This window comes from Pan paniscus, chromosome 9 (genome assembly GCF_029289425.2).
Source record: "Pan paniscus chromosome 9, NHGRI_mPanPan1-v2.0_pri, whole genome shotgun sequence".
NCBI lineage: Eukaryota > Metazoa > Chordata > Mammalia > Primates > Hominidae > Pan > Pan paniscus.
This window is the reverse complement of record NC_073258.2, coordinates 68,981,036-69,003,147: the sequence shown is the minus strand read 5'-3', so window position 1 is coordinate 69,003,147 and position 22,112 is coordinate 68,981,036. Positions and strand designations below refer to the sequence as shown.

General features: G+C 61.3%; 2 protein-coding genes across 8 annotated transcripts; both read right to left on the bottom strand.

Annotated features, from left to right (window-relative positions):
* Nucleotides 1-1,641: 1,641 nt before the first annotated feature.
* Nucleotides 1,642-13,555, bottom strand: TCIRG1 (T cell immune regulator 1, ATPase H+ transporting V0 subunit a3). Of its 4 annotated transcripts, XM_003828746.5 has the most exons (20): nt 13,411-13,555; nt 11,093-11,213; nt 10,654-10,732; nt 9,622-9,842; nt 9,454-9,539; nt 8,988-9,114; nt 8,832-8,914; nt 8,578-8,671; nt 8,182-8,394; nt 7,424-7,568; nt 4,964-5,103; nt 4,732-4,889; nt 4,564-4,654; nt 3,539-3,657; nt 3,242-3,455; nt 2,748-2,873; nt 2,470-2,574; nt 2,282-2,399; nt 1,873-2,050; nt 1,642-1,796 (listed from the first exon to the last, which is right to left on the bottom strand). In XM_003828746.5, exons 2-20 carry the CDS (start codon nt 11,207-11,209, stop codon nt 1,718-1,720), a joined length of 2,493 nt encoding a protein of 830 aa, XP_003828794.4. In that variant the 5' UTR covers nt 11,210-11,213; nt 13,411-13,555; the 3' UTR covers nt 1,642-1,717. The 4 variants fall into 4 exon arrangements, with proteins under 4 accessions (XP_003828794.4, XP_063464688.1, XP_063464687.1 ...); XM_063608618.1 differs by having other exon boundaries at nt 4,564-4,889; nt 8,578-8,687; XM_063608617.1 differs by having other exon boundaries at nt 4,564-4,889; nt 8,541-8,671.
* A 2,313-nt stretch (nt 13,556-15,868) lies between these two features.
* Nucleotides 15,869-22,036, bottom strand: NDUFS8 (NADH:ubiquinone oxidoreductase core subunit S8). 4 transcript variants are annotated; one of them, XM_003828744.4, is made up of 7 exons: nt 21,788-22,036; nt 20,305-20,362; nt 20,178-20,228; nt 19,502-19,591; nt 19,231-19,403; nt 16,134-16,262; nt 15,869-16,053 (listed from the first exon to the last, which is right to left on the bottom strand). In XM_003828744.4, the coding sequence occupies exons 2-7, from the start codon at nt 20,360-20,362 to the stop codon at nt 15,922-15,924; spliced, it is 633 nt and encodes a 210-aa protein (XP_003828792.3). In that variant the 5' UTR covers nt 21,788-22,036; the 3' UTR covers nt 15,869-15,921. The 4 variants fall into 4 exon arrangements, with proteins under 4 accessions (XP_003828792.3, XP_003828793.3, XP_034789077.2 ...); XM_003828745.3 differs by having other exon boundaries at nt 21,644-21,813; XM_034933186.3 differs by having other exon boundaries at nt 21,560-21,795.
* Nucleotides 22,037-22,112: the final 76 nt, after the last annotated feature.

Below are 22,112 nucleotides of genomic sequence, written 5' to 3'. Positions count from 1 at the left end.
TCTAGAGAGTTACAGTTTTAAGCAGGTGAAGCCAAACTGAATGAAGCAGTAAAGGTGTTGCGCTCCTGCAGAGGAGCTCCAGTGGCTTCTCACTCACCGTCTTCCTGTGCCCAGGCCACTGCTGGCCTCACTCAGCCCTCGCCTCTGCCTGGTCCACACGAGCTCGCTTGCAGTCTCCTCGCAGAGATACATGTGGAGCCGATCTTCCAATACTGGGCTCCTTCACTTTGCCCCACTGTCAGCTCAGTCACAGTCTCAGGCCTTCCTATTCTACCCAGGACACTGCCATTCCCTAAACCACCCCGGGCCTGGCCCTGGCCCATCGTTTCTCTCCATGCAGCTTAACTTTCCTGGAGCCCCTGGTGGTCTCTACATCAGGCCATAAGCTCACATGGACAAGGATGGGCTCGGGCCTGTGCTGTTCAATGCCCAGTCCTCCACACAGGTGACCCACCCCATCCCTATGTCTCCCTATGTCCATGCCCCAGAGGTGCCTACCCCAGTGCCTTATGTGCCATTCTCTTGGCAAACTGGACTTCTCTAGCCACCACTGCCAGGTACCCCCATGTCAAAGCCCGGGCGGGGCTGACTGGTCATGTCCCTGGGATCCCACACTGCACCCCTCCTAAATCACACGGGCCACTCAGCACGAGTGCTGCTCACCTATCCCCACCTCACTGCCCGCCCCAAGTCTCTGCCCAGCTCTCTCCCCAGGAGGGAGTAAGGCGTTGGGTTCTGGATTTGGTCCAGATCCACCTGCAGCTCTCCGGAGTCCTTCATTTAGCCTTCTCTGCTCCTACCCCAGCACTGTGAGCACCGTTTCTCTAAGCTGAATCTACTGGGCATGTGGAATTACCTTAGAGCCCCTGATACGACCCCTGGCATCCAGAGGTCCTGAGCAAGGCAGTCCAGGAGCCAATGGACAGGCTCCTCCCAGCAGCTGGCCACAGCCACAGCTGTGGGAAGAACCACTTTGCAGCTTGTTGGCTTCTGGGAAGCACTTCCTCTGCCTCCCAGTGGGGGTGGGACCCAGGCCAGAGGGAACTGCAGAAAGCCACCCCCATTCCACCAGCAACGCAGGAAGGACCACCTGGGAGGGATCAGGAAGACTGTAGTCTCAGGTGAGGGGAGGCTGGGCCTGGAGTCAGGCTCAGCCCCTGTTCTGAACCCCAGAGTCCTGGGTAATGTCTGCTGCTGGGGACAGCCTCTACCCTTCCTGGCAGGTGTGTGGCCTTGGGCGTGTGACACCACGGCCCTGCATGGAGCACTGGCTGGGGCTCAGGTGCCCCACACTGCTCTGTACTTCCAGCCCCCTGAGGCCCGGCACCAGGGCATGGATATTGGCACCACTCCCAACAGAGAGTAACCTAGACACCCGCTCACAGCCAGTTGCACACCTCCAAGGATGGGGAGCTCACTCCCCTGACCAGGCCTGGGAAGACATTTGCTCACTCCAAGTTAGAATGTGCTGGAAACATCTCTCCTTGGCCCTTTTCTGCCCCTTTTCGCCCCAAGAGTCTGACATTATTGCAGATCTGCTCAGGTCCAGGCCTTGACTTTTGAGGTCCCAGATCCTACACCATGCCTTCTACCCTGCCACCTGCCTCAGCTAAAAAGGAGGGAAGAGAGACGAGACATCACTGCCAGGGCGGACCGTCTTTATTCCTCTCCTGCCTCAGAGGTCAGGAAGGAGGTCTGGCAGGAACTGCAGTGGGCCCTAGTCATCTGTGGCAGCGAAGGTGAAGGGACTCAGCTTGTAGCCCGTGCCCGAGTAGAACTTGTTCTGGAATTCCACCCTGGGGGTGAGAAGCGGAGGGGTTGGTGAGGGGAACTCACGCCTTGAGCAGCCCAGGCCAGGGGGTGGTCGCTCACCAGTGCAGCCGCAGGGCGTGCAGGAAGGCTGAGAGTCCCTCCATCACCAGCAGGATGGCCACAGTCATCACGGCAAAGGCGGCAAAGATGGGGACCAGCACCACAGCCGCCACGCCCACCTCCCGGCCCAGGCCCAGGCCTATGCGCATCACCATGGCCCACAGAACCTCGGACAGCTCTGCAAGCAAAGGAGACAGTGGGGGCCAACGGCAAGTGGGTGCCTGCCAGCCCCCTACCTACCTGCCGCAGCCTGAAGCCCTCCCTGCACGGGGGGCCGGCGAGGGACCTCCTTGGACAGTCCCACTTTACAGAGGGGAAACTGAGGCCCAGAGAGAAGCAACCCGCCCAGCCAGCAGCAGTATGTGAGAAGCCAGGAGCTGGGGCCAGCCTCGGTGGCCAGGTCACTCACGGGCGTGGGCCAGGCTCAGGGCCCACAGGCGCAGGTAGGAGGCGGTGTTGGAGACGCAGCCCAGGCAGAACTCGATGGTGTGGATGGCCTGGTGCATGAGCACCTCGGAGGGGACGAGCTGCGGGGCGGGTGCAGTGAGGCCCGGCAGGGCCTCAGCCGTCCCACCCCCAGGAAGGCACTGCACCCACCTCAGCCTCCTCTTCATCATCCAGGCCCCCTGCCTTTTCCTCATCGGAGCTCCAGCCATTCACAGATGCGTCAGGCAGGTCCAGCAACCCGGCCTTGTTTTCCTCCTGGGGCATGAGCAGGCAGTGTTGGCAGCACTCCAGCCCCAGGAGGTCCCCCGCCACCCGCCAGGCCTGCTCCTGGCCACTCAGGAGTCCGTCAGGAAGCAAGGAGTCAGGGACACACCGGACAGTGGCCTCTCCCCGCAAGCAGCCCCCCACACCTTAGGCCCCGGTCCCACCTGTCGGCCAGCGGGCCTCCTCCGCAGGCGGCGGCGGTGGCGGTGCAGCAGGTGCAGGGGTGTGCCAAGCAGCAGGACGGGCACCATGGCCAAGGCCAGGACCACCAGCGTGGCCTGGACCACCTCCTGCCAGGGAGAGGGCGAGAGTCAGGGTGTCCCTGCTGTGCACACCTGCAAAGGAACCTGAGTCACAGCAGTCACGGGGCCCAGAGAGCCTGCGGTCGCTCCTCCCTCCAGGGCCCCCGGGGGCTCCGTGCCCTCACTGGGTGAGGGTCTGCCTCCATAAGGACTCCTGAGGGAAGGGACCCCCGGTTCCCAGCGCCAGTTGTGCCACCTGCTAAAGATGCACACCATCACCTCTGACGGCCCTGTCTGCATGGCCCGGGGTCTGCATCCCCGTTTCTCAGACGAGGATCTTGCAGCTCCCAGTGGCCCCGTGACCGCGGGGTCCCCATGAGGCTGTGTGAGCCCGGCCCCCACCAGCCGCAGCCCACCTGCCGGGGATAGAGCAGCCTGTTGCTGGGGCTGTGGGAGAAGAGGAACATGTTGATGAAGTGGATGAGGATGCTAGGGGCCGAGGCGGCCCTGGCAGCCCAGACACACAGCCACTTGTAGATGACTAGGAACACGAGGTAACCGAAGAGTCCCAGCAGGAAGGTGAGCTCCGGCAGCGTCTCCAGCAGCAGCCGGTGCCTCTGGCCAAAGTGCCTGGCGGGCAAGAGGGAGGTGTGCTCACTGGGGCCCACTCTGGCCTGCCAGCCTCCCGTCCCCCGGGCAGCCTTGGCCCTCACACGTGGTTGAAGACTCCGAGGACCACCCCAAAGGCCATGTGCACGACGCCCAGGATGACGGACATCTTCATCTTGAAGGAGTTGAGGAAGCTCAAGTGGTTGGCAGCCAGGCTCCAGATCTAGGGTGGCAGCAGGGGCGGGCTGGACTCAGGGGCTCCCTCGCCATCACTGCCAGGAAGTCCCCGGCCCGAGTCACTCTCTCACCACCCTGTTTTCCCCCTCGGAGCCTGCAGCCTCATCCATCACCCACCCACCAAGGGGCAACAGAGCGCAGATGGGCCAGCTGCCACGGTGCCAGCCTGGGTGACCTTGGGCATGACCTCTGTGCCTCAGTCTCTTCTTTAGGTGAGGACACTACTAACGTGAGGCCCACGGGGTTGTTACGAGGTTCAAATAGAAAATCAGGCCGGGCGCGGTGACTCACGCCTGTAATCCCAGCACTTCGAGAGGCTGAAGCAGGTGGATCACATGAGGTCAGGAGTTCGAGACCAGCCTAGCCAACATGGTGAAACCCTGTCTCTACTAAAAATACAGAAATTAGCCAGGCATGGTGGCGGGCGCCTGTAATCCCAGCTACTCAGGAGGCTGAGGCAGGGGAATCGCTTGAACCCGGGAGATGGAGGTTGCAGTAAGCCAAGATCACACCACTGCACTCCAGCCTGGGCAACAGAATGAGACTCTATATCCAAAAATAAAAAAAAGAAAAAAGAAAATCACTTCCACAGAGGGTTGGGAACAGTGCTTGGCACAGTGCAAGCTGCAGACTGGTTCCTGTCCAGTCTCACTTTGCCTCTGCACACTCAGGAGACTGGTTCCTGGCTGGTCTCGCTTTGCCTCCGCACACTCAGGGGACTGTGATGCAGGCTCCGCAGGGCAGGAGGCTTGTCTGCCTCTTGTGCTGAGGAAAGGGCCTGGCACACAGGAGTGCTCAGCGACAGCGCTGCAGGACGGCTGAACCGAGGGGAGCCCCAGCCCCCACTCCCAGCTGCCTTCACCACCCACGGACACTCCATCCCAGGACTCACAGGATCGATGCCAAAGGGGTAGGGTCCCAGGAAGACACCGGTGACGTTGGGATCCAGGGTAAGCATCGTGTGCTGGGCCAGGAATGCATCACTGCGGCAACGGAGGGGAGGGCGGTCAGGGCTGCGGGTGCTGCGGGGCCCCCAGCCGGGCTGGGGCCTGGGCCTCACCTCCAGCCAGACTGGTTGGCCATGGCGGCCACACTCCAGCCCGAGGGGAAGATGCTGGTGGCGCGACTGAAGCACTCGTTGTAGATGAAGCCGGTGTAGATGGAGAACAGGCCCATAAGCAGGAGCAGGTAGCGGCCCCTGAAGAAAGTCTGCCAGATCTGGGGGGGCAGTGGTGTGGTAAGGGGCTGCCTGGCCCTGCTACCCTCATCAGGACCCCAGCCCCGCCCCTCACCTCGTTCTGCGCGGCCTTCACAGCCGGCCGGTTCTCCGCAAGGACCATGGCCAGGGCGAAGAGGAACATGAGCAGCCCGTGGCCCACATCCCCGAACATCACAGCAAACAGGAAGGGGAAGGTGATGATGGTGTAGGGAGCTGTGGGCAGAGGTGGGTGAGCTGGGAACCCCCGAACACACCAGCATCTGCCTCCCGGCCCAAGACGCCACGGAGGCCCTGCTGGCCTGCAGTCAAGAACCCATCACTTAGCAGCCAGGCACAGTGGCTCATGCCTGTAATCCCAGCACTCTGGGAGGCCGAGACGGGGACATCACCTGAGGTCAGGAGTTCGAGACCAGCCTGGCCCACACGGTGAAACCCTGCCTGTACTAAAAACAGAAAAATTAGCTGGGCATGGTGGCAGGTGCCTGTAATCCCAGCTACTCAGGAGGCTGAGGCAGGAGAATCATTTGAACCCGGGAGGCGGAGGTTGCAGTGAGCTGAGCTCGCGCCACTGCACTCCAGCCTGCGCGACAGAGCGAAGATTCTGTCTCCGAAAAAAAAAAAAAAAAAGAACCCACCACTTAGGAGCTGTGTGACCTTGGCCCAGCCACTTCACCTCTCTGAGCCTCCATTTCCCCATCTGTAAAATGCAGGTAACACCAGGCCACTTCATAAGTTCTCCGCGGGCAGCACCGGCCAGCTGCTGGAGCCACAGGAAGTTAGCAGCTTCAGCTGTTGCTGTTCCCAGAGCTCCACACAGAAGCCAGAGAGGACAGGGAGCCACAGGTGGCCCCAGCTGGCACATGGCAAGTTCCGGGAGGCCGAGCTGGTCACTTCAGCTCTGAAGTCTCGACTTCCCATCAGTAAAATGGGAACAAGTCCTCATGGGAGGCAGGAGGACCCCAACATACACACTCTGTCAGGGGCTGTGTTGTGACCCCAAAAAAGATACACTGGAGTCTCAACCCCCAGGAACTCCAGATGTGACCTTCTTTGGAGACAGGGTCCTTACAGAGGTCACTGGGTTAAGATAAGGCCATTACAGTGGGCCCCAATCCAGTGTGCCCGATGTCCTTATGAAAAGGAACATTTGGACCCACATAGAAGGAGAACAGCGTATGAAGATGAGGACGGCCGCTCCAAGCCCAGGAGAGAGGCCGGGAACAGATCTTCCTGGACAGCCTCAGAAGGAGCCACTCCTGCTGACAACACCTCATCATCTTTTATTTTTTTAAGATACAAGGTCTTGCTATGTTGCCCAGGCTGGTCTCGAACTCCTGGACTCCAGAGATCCTCCTCCCACCACAGCCTCCCAAAGTGCTGAGATCACAGGCATCAGCCAGTGCCCCCGGCCCCTGCTGACACCTTGGTCTTGGACTTCCAGCCTCCAGGACTGTGGGACCGTGTCTGCCCCTTAAGCCAGTAGCCGGTGGCACTTTGTTACAGCTTCCCTGGCAAACACGCTGCCCCGAAGGCTGGTGCTTTGAGCTGGCAGCATTCTATCTGCCACGGGCCTCCAGGCAATGCTCTAGCTGCACCAGCCTCTGCCCACGTGCAGGGGAATCCTGGTGGGGCCCAGATCCAGCCCCAGGACACTGGCCCTGCAGAAGCAGCAAACCCCCCAGTGCCCCGAGTGACACTGAGTGGGGGCCCGGCCCATAGCATGGGTGTGATGTGGTGGAGCCCGTGTCGGGAGGGGACTTGGTCACAGGCCAGGGAGGGGCCCTGCCTCACCCAGTGGGCAAGAGTCAGGGTGCTTGGGCCCCCAAGGGCCTGTGTGGGTGGATCACGTGAGGTCGGGGGTTCAAGACCAGCCTGACCAACATGGTGAAACCCCATCTCTACTAAAAATATGAAATTAGCCAGGTGTGGTGGTGCGTGCCTGTAATCCCAGCTACTTGGGAGGCTGAGGCAGGAGAATCGCTTGAACCTGGGAGGCGGAGGTTTCAGTGAGCCGAGATCATGCCACTGTACTCCAGCCTGGGCAACTGAGCAAGACTCTATCTCAAAAAAAAAAAAAAAGCTGTGCGACCAAACCAACCACACCAGAGGCTGCCCCTGGCTCCAGCTTGCAGTCTCCAACAGTCACTAAGCTTCCCAACATTCCTCTGAGGTTTGCGCTATTATTTCCATTTTGCAGGTGAGGCAGCTGAGGCTCAGAGAAGCTAAGAAATGTCTCAAAGTAGGCGAGATGGGCTTCCAACCTGGGCCATGCCCACCGCACAGCCTCTGTTCTTTGCACAAGCCCGTGTCGGCTCCCTTGTAAACTCAACAAGGGAGAGTTGGCTGGGGGCCGACATAAAGCCTCACACTGGCTGCAGAGCCCAACAGCCCCTTGAGAGTGATGGGATGTGTGCTCCCCATCCCAGGAGGGCAGGCCAGGCCCAGGATGGAGATACCTCCCCCTCAGGCTCACACCCACCCAGTGGGGCAGCTGAGCCTCCCAGGACACGGGTAAGGACGCCGTGGCTCTCACCGGGGTTGACCTCCTGGTAGCGGCCCACGCCGTAGGCATCCACGATGCCCTGGAAGCTGGCCGTGAAGCGGTTGGTGCGGATGAGTGTGGGGGGCATGTCCCGGCAGGGGATGCGGTGAGCCACGGCACTCACTCCCTCCTCCATCTGGGTGCCAGGGCAGAGACAGACCAGAATGGTGGCGGGGGCCTTCAGGGACCCTGGGATCTCCAGCCAGGCCCAGCTGGAGATGTAGAGCCCTGTGGGGGCTCACTGGGCAGCCCCTTCCCCTCTCTCTGACGTGAGATGATCAGCCCTGCTCTGCCCTGGTGGGGGCCCAAAGACACCACATGGATTGGCAATTGCTTGGGAAAGGCAAGCGTGCTGCCTCCTAGGGACAGCCCAGGAGAAGGAGCCCAGCCTCACCCGCAAGCACCTGCTGTGCACGGCGGGTGACCCCCGGAGGCAGGGGCATCACACCGGTTCCACAGACCATGAGCAGGCCTAAGGTCACAGTGGGGCCTGGATTGGAATGAGGCTTCTGACTTTAAAACTATCCTGTGCGGCCTCCAGGGACTTAGGAAAGTCAGGGTAGGGCTTGCTGGGCCAGGGCCATCAGGGCAGACTCCCTGGAAGCGGTGGGCCATGGAGGAGGCTGGGAGGAGAAGGAGCCCCTAGGCAAAGCCCAGGTGCAGGGAGCCAGAGGCTGGAAGTGAGGCAGAAACGCCCCGGCCTGGTAGGAGGGGCGGGCGGAGAGGGGGCGAGGCCTCAGGCTGCTCACCGAGCTGTCCCGCAGGGCCTCCTGCAGGGCGGGCAGGTCTCGCACGGAGCACCAGGCCTCGGCAATGAGGCACTTGTGCGTGGTGCTCACGCTGCACTGGTTCAGGGCCAGGTACACGGCCTTCATCTTGTGGACCTGCACCTGCCCTGGCGGCAGCAGCTGCAGCACCCGGCCTAGCACCTGGCTCAGGAACCGCTCTGTCTCCCCGAGGACCTGTGCCAGAGTGGGCAGTCAGCGGGGGCTGGGCGGGCAGGTGGGGCGGCTGGGCCGGGGGCACCCACCTCCTGCACCCACCTCTGGGAGGCCAGGCCAGGGCACCCACCTCCTGCACCCACCTCCGGGAGGCCGGGGGCACCCACCTCCTACACCTGCCTCCGGGAGGCTGGGGGCACCCACCTCCTGCAGCTCCTGGCTCTGCTGTTGCAGCTGCTGCAGGGCCCCGAGGCGGGCCTCCTCCTGCTGCAGAAACGGGAAGACGTGGCAGTGGAAGCTGGAGGGAGGATGCGCTGCGTGAGGGGCCCGAAGGACACAGATACGAGACTCTGAGTCTGAAGGGAGCTCATGGGGAGGAGTCATGATAGGGTGGGCTGGGAGGTGACAGCAGGGGCCTGGGGAGCAGGGCGGTGGGGCGGGTGTTCCCAGTGACTCACCAGTCCGTGATCTTGCGGATCTTCTGTCCGATCTGCTCACCCCAGTAGGAGATGAGGAAGGTCATCCACGTGGCTGGCTCGCCCTGCAGAGCAGGCTCAGTTGACTCTGGGGTCCCGCTCTGCCCAGGACCCCCCAGCCCAGCGCCAGCTGCTCACCGTCACGGGGTGCTCCAGCGGCTGCTCCAGCTCCCTGAAGCTGGCAATGAGGAAGCCGCGGCAGGCCCTCCAGAGCAGGCGCTCTAGGGCAGGGGCCTTGTGGGGCTCCACGGCACCTGCCACAAAGCTGGCGGCCACGGGGCTGGGCAGGGCTGCTCCAACCTCCTGCCCTGCCTCCCCCACCAGGCCCCCCGGGCAGGACCCTGCCCAGCACGGGCAATCGGGCAATTGGGCACACTGGCCCTGCCCACAGGGGAAGGCAGGAGGCCTCCCGGGCAGGACCAGAAGAGGAGAACCCCCCAGGGCTAGGGCTTGGGACTGTGGGAAGTTCTGGGCCTGAAGGAGGAGGCGGGGCCAGCCTGGGGAGAGCACTGGACAAGGAGTCGGAGCTCAGCCTGGCCCAGCCCAGCGACTGGCCAGGGGTTCTGGGCTGGCCAGCAAGGGCATGAGGTCATCCCTCACTCACTTGACCCTCAGGTCCTGGTGCGGCCCCCCGGGGGCCTGGAGCAGGGGCGTCCTCTCTGAGGCCCCATCTGTGTGGGCGGCTGCCAGCTAGGAACCCAGAAGCACCATGAGCCCTAGGCCGGACAGCCCTTCCCCAGCCCCCCAGTCTCCTGCCTGGGCGGGAGCTGACCTGAGGTTCATGGCCCTGGCGTAGCACAGCGGCGTGGAGCTGCAGCTGGTGCAGCTGGGCCCGCAGGGCCTGCTGGTTGCCCCGCACATCCCGCAGCTCCTGGGCCAGGCGCTCCGTCTCCTCCTGGATGCGCAGCAGGTCCCGGGGTGGGGGTGCCGGCAGCCTCCCCTCTGGCGGGGGCAGGACCAGCCCAGCCCGCCGCACCTCCTCCTGCAGGAAGGCTGGGCGCAGAGGAACGGGAGTGGGGTGCAGTCGAGGTTGTCTCAACAGCTGAGGGCCCCACCTGCTGCCCCAAACTCCATCGGCCACCAGCTGCTGGATTCACCAGGCGGAGGCGGCCGGAAAATCCCGGCCAAACTTTCATCCAGAAGCTGTGCTCCCCTCCCTGAGCTCAGGTCTGGGCTCACTCTCCCTCCCCAGTCCCTTGGCCACCACTCAGAAGAGGGCCTGAGGTCTCCCCACAGGCCGGCCCTTGCGCTGCAGGGCTTGGGACCGGAGCTGGCGTGAGTCCTGTGTCTGCCTGATCGTTGAAAAGCTGTAAACTGCACCAGCAAACACAAAACCCTGCCTGCCCCATGCCCCTGCCTTGGTGCCCCCACAGGCTCCTCCTGAGAGGGGTTGCCCAGGGCAGGGGTCCCTTTTGCCTGCTCCTTAGGGGTACCCTACCCTAGATCCTGGGCCCCACCCACCCCAGCCCAGCTGTAGAGGAGAAAGCTGTCTGTGCCTCTTCCCTGCTTAGAAACCCCTGTGGCTTCCTGGCGCCCACAGGACGAAGTCCTGGGCTCTTATGCTGTATTCCAGGCCTCCCCAGCCAGCCCTGCCCTAGGCCCTCTGCTCAGCCCACACAAGGCAGCCACCTTCGCAAGCACACTTCACAGATCCCAGCTGCTCTGTCTTGGCCCTGCAGGGCCCTGCATATACCTCCCTTCTCTGCCTTCCACCTGGCAAACCCAGACTCTTCCTTTCAGATCAAACTTGGCCCATGCCTCCTCCAGGAAGCCTGCCTGGAATGTAGGCCTGGGACCAACTCACTGAAGGTCTTCTCCAGCTCCTCACAGCGCCGAACATCAACCACAAAGCGTCTCTGGAAGGCGCTCACCGAGGCGTTGAGCTGTGGGTGCCACACGGAGGGGTGAGTGTCCCGGGAAGGGGGTCAGGGAGCTCCTCACCCTAGAGCCCAGGCCTGACTCTCCCCAGGCCTTAGCTGCCTCCTCCAGAAAGGTGTGGAGTGCCCTGGGAGCCACAAGACGCAGATCAGAGCACAGACCAGACCCCATGCCCCAGGAGGGCATGGGGAGGAGCCAGCTCAGGGGCCTCAGCTGCGGGCTTCCCATGAGCAGTGCCCATGGCAGGGGCCGCTGGGGTTCAAATGGGGCCAGGGCCCTATGGGGGGGGGCAGTCCCCATCCTGGACCGGCCTCCGGGCTAACCTTGGCAATAGCCCCCTTCCCACGCCTGCCCACCCGACTCACGTCTCTGAACTCCACGAGGCCCAGCTCGCCCAGCCGACTCACGCAGGTGTAGGCAGCCGCTGTGGGCAGAAAGAGCTGGACCAGGGCCACCTCCTCGCTCCGGAACATGGAGCCCATGGTCCTGTGGGTGGACACAGATGGGGGCCAGTCAGGGGCGGACCACAGACAGTTCCCAATCACGGGCACCTGTGCACCTTCACTCACTGAATCCTGGAAGCTGCTGTTACCACCCCCATCTGACAGAGGTGGAAACTGAGGCCTGGGCAGGCTTGATGCGGTGCTGAGGTCACGCAGAAAGTAAGCAGTGGGACTGGGAGACCCCGAAGCCCACCCTCAGGCCGACCTCAAGCTCTCTCCTGGCTTGCTCTGCCCATGGGGACCCCCGCCCCTACCTCCAGCGTCTCCCAGTGACACCGGCTCCACCCCCACCTTCACTCTGGCCTCCCTCCTCTCGGGCTGCCGTCACCCTAGACAGGACCCCACTGGCCCAGGCACTTAGGCCCAGGGCTGCCCCGGGGGTGGCTGGAGCCCTCGCTGCTCCCTGTGGAGCTGCATGTGCTGAGTGGTAGGAGCGGGCATCTCCACCGGGTACCCTGGGGCTAGCCAGGGAGCACTGCTGTGGGGGGGCTGTCCCCTGAGGCCCAGGCCGCCCGGCAGCAGCCGCAGCCTTCCAGGTGTTGAAACCAACAAAAGTGAAACTACAGAATGGCGGGGAAGGGCCCGGGGCCTTGCTCAAGGCCGATGTGGGGTGGGGGCGGGTGCCAGGCCACTTCCAACCCGCCCTGGATGCTGGGGCCCCTCCAGCTCCAAAGCCACTGCTCTCAGGGCCCAGGGCCCCTCTGTGGGACTCAGTTGCTTAGCTCGAAAATTAGGGGGAGGGGACAGGCCTGGTCAGGGCCCCGCCTGCCCAGCCAGTCACTTCCTCCCCTGGGTCTGGTTTACTTAACTCTAAACAGGGAAACGCAGCCCCAGCCCCAGCCTGGGAAAGGAGAGAAGGAGGGAACGAGGGAACACTGAGCAGATGGCCCAAGGCTGCAGGTGGGCAGGGCAGGGGGCAGCAGGGCTGGGTTCCATCCCTAAGGACCAGGCCCGGCCACAGGGCAGAGGGACTTGGAGCCCAGGCTGAGATTGGCTGTGTGACCTTGGGCAAGTCTCTCACCCTCTCTGGGCCTCTACTTCCTCTTTGGGTGAATGGGACGTGGCACCCCTGACAGAGACAGGATCTAGGGAGGTGACAAAAATAACCAGAGCCTCAATTGAATCCCTTCATCCACACGACCTCACACTAATCCCTGGGGGGAGAAACCCTTGGGGAGGGGGTACGGTGCTTTTGTTTTATACAGGACTCCACTGACACTTGGAGAGGTAAAGTCCAATGTTATGTGCCCAGCACAAAGGGTGAGCTCAGAGGAGGGTTGCGTCTGACCTGGCTCCCTTTGGGGCTGTGCTGGCCAAATAAGGGGGTGTGGGGAATCAGCTCTGGGGATCTGGGGAGGGGTCACCCCTGGCTCAGGGCCATCAGGGCTCCCACAGCCACTATGCCGAGGGCTCCCACAGCCACTATGCTGAGGGCTCCCACAGCCACTATGCCGAGGGCTCGAGGGCTGGGCTCCTTCCAGCACTTCCCAGGGGGTGGGGGAACAACCTGTAATGGGCGGGGGGAAAGGTGTGGGGACGTGATCATCCCCCGTGCCTGGCATGTGAGGCTCCACTGGCTCACCCCCTACCCCTGTCCCCCTTGGTCCCCGCTCTAGCCAGGGGTCACCCAGCCACTTTTATGGTGTAAATGAATACGCCTCCATCCTGCGGCCCTGGGGTCCAGGCTCCAGCCCACTCCTCACCCTGTGCCCCTTTCCTGGCCCCTCCAGGAACCCACCAGGTCTCTCTGCACCTCTGCCCTCCCCTCCAGATGATGGGAAGGCAGTAGGAGAGGGTCTGGCGCCCCCTCCATTCCAAATGGGGTGGGCTCTGGAGTCAAATGACCCAGCTGGTCTCCAGCTCTGACACTTCCTAGTTGTGTGGTCTCAGCTTCCCCATCTGTAGAATGGGTCCCTCCCTCCAAGGAAGCAGCAGCGGGGAAAGCTCCGCGCACACCAGGCCCGGGAATGCTGGGCTCTGTTGGTAAACACCCCATCCTTCTCCTCCTCCCTTGGGGATCCTCCGTGGCCCCCCGCAAGGCCTGACACCCTGCGGGGTGGCGGGCTGAGCTGCATTCACGGAGCCAACTGGGTGGGGCGCCAGGATCTCCTCCCCGGGGCAGGGGGAAGAGGGTGGGCAGGAAATTCTGGGGCTCCGCAGACCCCGGCAGGGGCACTCACCCCGGGTGTGCTGCGCGCCGCGCCTCCGCTGCTGGCTGCCCCGCTCCGCGCACGCCGGGCGGGACTCAGAACTGCACTCCCGCCAGCCCGGGACTCGGCGCCGCTCACTCCTTTCCGGGCAGGCGGGACGACGGGGAGGGGCCAGGGACGCCCCGCCCCCGGCCCAAGCCTCCACTGGAGTCCAGGAAGTCTGGGAGAGGCTGAGCCCAGGCTGTGGCCTGGCGGACGGGTCCTGAGGCGCTTAATCCCGGAGAGGAGGCCTGGAGAAAGGAGCGGATAACAGACCAGTGCCAACCGCGCGCGTCTATGCTGGCCCCGATGCAGGGGCAGCTCCGCTCAGGCCCAGCTCAGGATAGGAGATGAGACCCTGCTCTCCTCTCACTTCGAGGCTTGTGCGCCTCTGGCTGATGGGACCCCAACATTCGCAGGCTCATGGGCCTGGGGTCCCCAGGATGCTCCCCCACCTCCGGGACCCCTCCCTTGGGTGGGTGGCAGTGAAACCCGCCGGTGCTTACACCTTCCTGCTCTTGACCACCCTGGAGAGGCCCCGCGCTGGCCCTTGGGTGGGTGGCTGCCCCACTCTGGGCCTGCTTCACTGGCAGCAGGACACAGGGCCAGGCCATGCTGCCTTGTTCTGCCCAGCGCCCCGCACCCAGCAGGCCCTGGGAGATACCCTGGGGCCAGAGGCCAGCTGTCAGCTCCACCTGCAGCTGCAGCCGCGGGGGGTAGAGGGGGGGTGTCACTGTGACCTTGCTCCAGGTCAGCACCATGGGCGTCATCAGGTCCTAGTGCCTGGAAGCTGGGACTCACGACCGTCCAGCTGCCTGCACTTTGGACAGGCCTGGGGCATTCCCACTGGAGGCCAGGGGCCCTTCAGCTCTGGTGATCCCTAAGCCCCACACAGCGAGCACAGGCCTGTGGGGCTGCGGCAGGGGTGGACAAGTGGAGCCCCAGAGCCGGGCCTGGAAACTGAGTCACAGCCAAGCTCAGCTGTGGTTCCTCAGAAAATTGGGGGACTTGTGGTTGGGCGCCATAGGCCTGTTCTGACAGGGGCGGGGCCTGATACAACCAGACAGCCCGAGTGGGGTCTCAGCAGTAAGTGCCTGGGAGACCACGGTAAGGGAAAGAACCCAGCGGTGAGCTGGAAAGACTGACCCACTTGGAATAGAAGTATTCAGTGCACAGCTACAGGCTCCATGCCACGCTCTAACGGCGGTTACGTCTGGGAAAAGCTAAACCGGTGGTGCTTCAGGAGTCCTGCGCCTGCCTTGTTTTTGGAAAGAACACCTGTTTTCATCAGTGGCCAAGATGAGCTGCGGGCCAGACCTGTGGACACTTCCCGGGCTCCAGGCTTCCCCTCGCCTCCTGCAGTTACTTCTCACCCCAGTGCCACAGGCTGTGGGGCCCAAGCGGGAGCCTGGCCACTTTGGCATTAGATGGCAATGCCTGGTCTAGGAAGGAGGCCCAGGTGTTAGACCTGAGAAAAGCTCCCTGGGAATGGGCTGGGAGAGGCTGGTGTTTTTGGTGCAGGCCTTCTCAGAGCCTTGAATGTCTACCATGCAGTACCTGCCAGCAGGCACACAGCAGCTGGAGCATTTCCAACACTCACTGGGCCAGGAAACTTGTTCTTTCGAAGAAGTAGCTTTTTACAAAGTAGTGCTTTGTAAAAAGCACTTTTGGAAATGATGGTGGATGGGGGGGGTCAAGGTCTCTGAACTGAGTTTTATTATGGGATGTAGCCCTTTCACCTCTCGGAGCTGGTTTCCTCACTGCAAATGAAGTGAAATCCTTCCACAGTACTTAGCACAAGTTCAAGGGGGCTGCTTTTGGCCATTATATGGGCAAGGGGCTTGTGTGTGGCCCTAGGGAAACCCCACCATGTCGCTGGGCCAGCAAAGCAGGAAGTGGTGAGCAGTGGCCGGGCCAGCACCCTGGCGTGGGGAACACAGGAAAGAGGATGTGGCTGGAGGCAGGCCAGCTCAGGGCCAGCAGGGCCTGTGTCACCCTCGTGTGACTGTCACCCCAAGCAGGCTTCCTCCTACCCCCAGCAAGGACGCCCCGGCCTGAGTTTCTGCCACTTGCTGTTCTTCAGCCTGAGGTCTTGGGAGGCTCCAAGTCCTAAGCGTCTTAGAAGTGGATGGCTCTTGGGAGACAGGAGGCCCAGGCCCCAGCCAGGACACCCGGGAGAGTGGGAACGGCAGGTCTGTGGTGACCTCTGGCATCACTGGGCCTTGGGGAAGACGCCCAGGAAGAGGCAAGGTGACAGGGATGCTGCGGCCTGTGGTCTAGCCATGAGGGCCTGGTGGGGCCCTGGAGTCTACAGGAAGGCAGGGCTGGGGCAGCAGGACTCCAGAGAGCATAAAGACTAGGTGGCGACCTAGTCCAGTTGGAGGCACCACAGGCCTCAGGCAGGCCGGGAACGGCCCCACCCTGGACCACCAGAGTCAAGACAAGAGGCTGTGGGGTCGGAGCGGTTTTATTGGGCAGCAGGGGCTGCGGGCCGGTGGGGTGTCACCGATACAAGTAGTCAGCCTGGATGTTGGCGGCGATCTCGGCCTCCCACTTGTCCCCGTTGTTGAGCAACTTCTCCTTGTTGTACAGCAGCTCCTCATGGGTCTCCGTGGAGAACTCAAAGTTGGGGCCCTGCAGGTTGAGGTGCAGGGACGGTGGTTAGGCCCTGCTGAGGAGCCTCAGGCCCCCTCCCACCCGGGGGCCTCACGTGCCTCGACGATGGCATCCACGGGACAGGCCTCCTGGCAGAAGCCGCAGTAGATGCACTTGGTCATGTCGATGTCATAGCGGGTGGTCCGGCGGCTGCCATCAGCTCTTGGCTCAGCCTCGATGGTGATGGCCTGCGGAAGGGGCCACCAGACACTGCCACGCTGCCCTGTCACATCCCAGCCCCCAGGGCCCCCGTCACTGCTCATCCCCACCCCTGGGGTCTGCCAGAAGCCCTCTCCCCTCAAAGGCCTCCTGGACTCCGGCTAAGAGGCCGCCCTGCACCTCTGGTGCTCGCGCCTGTCTCCTCAGCACGTGCCCTGCTGGCGTCCCTGCCTTGCTGGTTTTTTTTTTTTTTTTTGAGATAGAGTCTCACTCTGTCGCCAGGCTGGAGTGCAGCAGCACAATCTCGGCTCACTGCAACCTCGGCCTTCCCGGTTCAAGTGATTCTCCTGCCTCAGCCTCCTGAGTAGCTGGGACTACAAGTGTGCATCACCACGCCCAGCTAATTTTTGTATTTTTTAGTAGAGATGGGGTTTCACCATGTAGACCAGGATGGTCTCAATCTCTTGACCTTGTGATCCGCTTACCTTGGACTCCCAAAGTGCTGGGATTACAAGCGTGAGCCACCGTGCCCGGCCTGCCTTGCCTGTTTGTCAGCTGCTGGCGTCATCTGCCAAGAACCCCCTCTCACGAGGGGGCTGTTCACCGCTTTGTTCAGTGTAGCACCTGCTGCCCTAAGGGTCTCACCCTGCGGTGAGTGCTGAGTTACAGTCCCGCCTCGCCTCACCAAGCTTTCCAGATATTTTGAGTTTTACAAATTGAAGGTTTGGGGCAACCCTGCATAAAGCAAGCTCACTGATGTCATTTTACCAACCATGTGCTTGCTTCTTATCTCTGGGTCAGCACTTTTTAGGGATAAAGTTGTTGTTGTTGTTGTTGTTGTTGTTTTTTGAGACAGAGTCTTGCCCTGTCACCCAGGCTGGAGTACAGTGGTGCAGCTCATAGCTCACTGCAGCCTCAACCTCCCAGGCTCAAGCAATCCTCCCACCTCAACCTCCCAAGTAACTGGGCCTACAGGGGCTAATTTTTTGTATTTTTTTGTTGTTGTTGTAGAGTCGGGGTTTTGCCATGTTGCCCAGGCTGGTCTCAAACTCCTGGGCTCAAGTAATCCCCTCACCTTGACCTCCCAAAGCACTTGGACTACAGGTGTGAGCCACTGTGCCTGGCCCCTAAAGTATTTTTAATTAAGGTATATACATTGTGTTTTAGACACTTCGCAGCCTACAGTACAGTGTAAATCCTTTTTTTTTTTTTTGAGACGAAGTCTTGCTCTGTGGCCCAGGCTGGAGTATGGTGGTGCAATCATAGTTCACTGCAACCTCCGCCTCCCAGGTTCAAGCAATTCTCCTGCCTCAGCCTCTTGAGTAGCTGGGACTACAGGTGTGCAACCCCACACCCGGCTAATTTTTGTATTTTTACTAGAGACGGGGTTTCAATATGTTAGCCAGGCTGGTCTTGAATTCCTGACCTTGTGATCCGCCCACCTTGGCCTCCCAAAGTGCTGGGATTACAGGCGTGAGCCACCGCAACCGGCCCTAATTTTTTTTTTTTTTTCAATTTTGGCTCACTGCAACCCCCACCTCCTGGTTCAAGTGATTATCGTGCCTCAGCCTAGCAAGTAGCTGAGATTACAGGGACCTGCCAACGTGCCCGGCTAAGTTTTGTTATTTTTAGTAGAGACGGGGTTTCACTATGTTGGCCAGGCTGGTCTCGAACTCTTGACCTCAAGTGATCCGCCCACCTCGGCTTCTCAAAGTGCTGGAATTACAGGCATGAGCCACTGTGCCCGGTCTAAATCTAACTTTTAAATGCACTGGAAAACCAAAACAGCTGTGTGACTCAGTTTACCCCGATGGTCTGGAGCCGAACCTGCAACATCGCCAAGAATGCCTACACTGTTGGGTGCAATCCTGTGCCTTAAATCTACTTCTCTCCATTTGATGGATGAGAAAAACAAGGTTCCGAGAGGTTGAGGGGCTCCCCAAAGCTACACAGCAAGTGGGGGCACAGCCCAAACTCAAGGGCACGTCCTAACTCTCAGTTCCTGGGTAGCCCGCTGGGGGAGGGGCTGGCTGGGAAAACCTTCAAATGTGCTTGGCAAGGACTCTCATATGCCCCCATCCCAGAAATGTAGTGTCCACAACTCACAGTGGGACCTGTGGCTGGCAGGCTCATCCTTTAGTGCTTATAAAGATGGAGACAATAACCTCTACCTCCTCGAGGGGTTGTGGAGATTACAGGAGAGGCTGTGAGTCACACACGTGGCATAGCACCGGGTCTGTCTGTGGATAGCACTCACTGTCTGGAAGCCAAGGTTGTGACCATCGTGACTGCTGTTTGGGGACACTCCTATGCACTCTCAGTCCGTGGCTGGAGCAGAGACATCAGGGCCGCAGCTCATGGCCTGGAGGACCTGGGAGTGCTCCAGAGGACAAACTAGGATCTGGACAGGAGCCACCCGAGTCACAGAACACTGGGAGGGGTTGCTGTGCGCACAGAAAGTAGCGACGGCGGCTGCCGGGGCTCCTGCCAGGCACACACAGGGGTCTGACCAGAGCTCTGACCGAGTCATATTGTTCCCGTGCTGGCAGGCCTGGCCCCCACGGGTAAGCACAAGACCCACTAAGAGAACGGAAAGCCGGGCCTCAGGGGAGCAGCCACTGGGGAAGGGAAGCTGCAACAGGCACACAAGCAGGACTCCAGAAACGGTGGCTACATCCAGGGAGGCGTGGATGGCCTCAGGTGCCACCCCATGGCTCAGATGCCCAGGGGTCACACCCTTGGCCAGACCCCAAGGGGGAACCTCTGTGTGTCAGGCGCCTGCCCAGGGCTGGAAGCTTCACTCTGCCAACTCACTGACTCTGTGCTCTGGTAGCAAGCCCTCATCATTCCCATTCACGAGGGAAGTGGCTCAGAGGGGGAAAGGGACTTCCTGGGGACGCACATCAAGCAGGGGCTAGGGTTTGGGCCTAGGGCTGCCTGGCCTCCCTCTCCCAGTGGCAGGGGCTGGCGTGGTGGCCGGTTGGGGCAGGGGCTCACCTGGGCGGGGCAGATGGCCTCACAGAGCTTGCAGGCAATGCAACGCTCCTCCCCGGATGGGTACCGGCGCAGCGCATGCTCCCCACGGAAGCGAGGGCTCAGCGGGCCCTTCTCGAACGGGTAGTTGATGGTGGCCGGTTCCCGGAACAGGTAGCTCAGGGTCATGCCCAGGCCTGTGGGCAGCACAGGTGTGGTGGGCAGGGGCACCCTCCTCCCCCATGCATCCGTGCCCACCCGGCACCTGCCCTGTCCCCTCCTGCCCAGGACGCACCTCGGAAGAGCTCAGTCCACAGCAGGGTGCGGGCTGCCCGGTCAGTCACTGACTTCATGTCCATCTCGGGATCCTGCATGTTCACATACTCTGCAGAGAGGCGGGCAGGGAGGCCATGGCAAGAGGCCTCACACACTGTCTCCCTGGAGCCTCAGGGAGAGCAGCCTGGCCCTCACTTCCAGGTGCAACTGCTGGGCTACAAAGGGGCTGTACACTCACCACACCTCTCCCTAGCCTCAGCAAGGACCCTGGAGGCCGCCTCTGGCCCGAGCCCGTCCGTGCCTACCTCTCCCTGTGCTTGGGTGGCCGTTGGAGCTCAGACGCACTTCCCTGCCCAACAGGGCTTGAAAGAGGAATCAAGGGGGGTAGGTGGGGGGCTTGAGCCTTTGCCTTCACCAGGGACTGGCAATAGGCACAGGTACCCATGGCTCACACCTGGCAACCCCCTCCCCATCACACCCAGGGAGCTCTGAGATCACACATGCTAACCTCGGCAATGATGGACCCTGCCCCTGTGAATCAGAGTCAGTCTCCATCACCATAATCATTTTAAGAGTGGAAACAGGCTCAGAGAATAACGCCCCTGACAAAGCCAGGACTGGAACTCAGGTCTCTTCCCCTACTCCAGCAGGACCAGTCAGGAACACCTGAGGCTAGAGGCCACCCAGGTACTCACTGTAGGTGGCTGCCACTGCACTGCTGTGGAGGCTCCGGCCACCAGGAGGTCCTGCAAAAAGAAGGGCGTGACCTCATACCAGGAGACTGGACTCCCCTACCCCCAGCAAAGGCTTCTTTGGTCCTACCTGCACGTGCAGCCTGGGCCAGGGCCCGCAGCAGCATAGGCGTGGTCAGGCAGCGCATCTGGTGGCATAAAAAGGGATGGAGGGTGGGGTGTGCCCAAGAACCATCCTCTTCTGAGACTGGCACCGCAAGGATCCCAAGTCTCCACTGACATGTGTCACTTTGCCCTCTACTCGCACCCCATTGCTGTCAGAGGCACAGATGGCTTTCCTGTTCCCAGCGCCTCCCAGCTTTCCATCTGATTCAGCTTGGCTGAGCTACAATTCAGTTTCTGTGGACCCCAAGTTCTGCCTCACCTAAGAAACCTTTTAAATCCATCCTTCCTTTCTCCCTCCCAGAGATCCTGTTTCCCACCTTTCTGCTCCTCCCTTCATCCTCCCCAAATCTGACCAAAAACAACATTACCAGCCCCCGCCAGCATGCACTGAGAGAGAACTTTGTTAGCTCTCCTCCCCCAGGAACCGTGCCCAGGGGTGGAAAGCGCTGCCATCCTATCCTTACAAGGACTCCACGAGGGAGGCACAAATAAGGCGCTGGGACTCAGTTTGTTGAGTGACTCGCTAGGGCTGGGTGTGGTGGCTCACGCCTGTAATCCCAGCACTTTGGGAGGCTGAGGCAGGTGGATCACCTGAGGTCAGGAGTTTGAGACCAGCCTGGCTAACATGGTGGAACCCCGTCCCTCCCAAAAAATACAGAAATTAGCCAGGTGTGGTGGTGGGCACTTATAATCCCAGCTACTCGGGAGGTTGAGGTAGGAGAATGGCTTGAACCCAGGAGGCAGAAGTTGCAGTGAGCCCAGACTGCACCACTGCCCTCCAACCTGGGCGACAGAGTGAGACCTTGTCTCAAAAAAAAGATTAAAAAGTGACTTGTCGGAAGTCACACGATAAGGAGGTGGGCGGAGGATCGGAACCCAGCCCTGCCCTGCTGGAAACCCTTCAAGGCCTGAACAGTCCTCGGTACCACATTCCTTTCCCCAGCTTCAAGGCCCTCCTGGAACTGTCCCCCAGCCTGCCGCGTGACCTTGGGCAGATGATGTGACCTGACCTCCGTCTTCTCACCTATGAAGTGGGTTGGGGGCGGTTGGTCTTGGGAATTAGGGGAGCCCGTACATGCCAAAGGCACCCCAGAGCCCAGAGCCCGGCACTTAGCCGGCGCTCATAAGTGCTCATCCCACGACCTGTGAACCCCCTAACAGGCCCACTCCTTTGGATCACTGACTGCAGTTCCAGGGACCCAACCCAGCACCTTCCCCACCTTCCCAGTGATCTCCGACCCTAACTAGGCCGGTGGCGCAGAGCGGGCGGCGCATGCGCCCTGAGAGCCGGCTCCCCTTTGCACCTGAAGGACACGGAGGCCGCGGGTCCTGAGTGAGCCGAGGGGAAGCCCAGGCGCAGAGCTGGCGGCGCCTACGGGGACACCACACTCTCCCCCGACGCCACGCTGCCCAAGCCCGACTTTCACGGCCAAAACGTGAACACCCACCTTGAAGCGCCGCCGCTACTTGCCTTGCCAAGCAGGCCAGTCAATCGGGAGGCGGAGGCTACACTGTAGGACGCTGCCATTGGGCCAGCGGGTTCCCCCTTTTCTGTATTGATGCTCCATGGTGTGGTCTGATTGGCCAGCAAGGCGGCTGAAAGAGGCGGGATTCAGAAATATCTTTCTTTTGATTGGCTAGGAGAAACCGGCGCTTGAAATTTGTAGGGGGCCGCCATGTTGGTTTGGGGAGGCCAATAAGTGAAGACTTCCGAGCCGCTGGAGTCGGGACATCCGGGGCGTGGTTTAGAAAGAGTTTGCTTTCGCCGTGGGT

What these genes read in the sequence shown, in the direction of transcription:
- NDUFS8 (XM_003828744.4), bottom strand. Translation starts at nt 20,362, where the DNA reads ATGCGCTGCCTGACCACGCCTATGCTGCTGCGGGCCCTGGCCCAGGCT. An exon ending in TGCAGTGGCAGCCACCTACA is followed by an intron (nt 19,592 to 20,177) that starts GTGAGTACCTGG and finishes GCCTCTCTGCAG; the next exon opens with AGTATGTGAACATGCAGGAT. An exon ending in CCGTGGATGCCATCGTCGAG is followed by an intron (nt 16,054 to 16,133) that starts GCACGTGAGGCC and finishes CTCAACCTGCAG; the next exon opens with GGCCCCAACTTTGAGTTCTC.
- TCIRG1 (XM_063608617.1), bottom strand. Translation starts at nt 11,209, where the DNA reads ATGGGCTCCATGTTCCGGAGCGAGGAGGTGGCCCTGGTCCAGCTCTTT. An exon ending in GCCAGGGCCATGAACCTCAG is followed by an intron (nt 9,540 to 9,621) that starts GTCAGCTCCCGC and finishes CTGGGTTCCTAG; the next exon opens with CTGGCAGCCGCCCACACAGA. An exon ending in CCCGGAGGCAGGTGTAGGAG is followed by an intron (nt 8,395 to 8,540) that starts GTGGGTGCCCCC and finishes ACTCTGGCACAG; the next exon opens with GTCCTCGGGGAGACAGAGCG.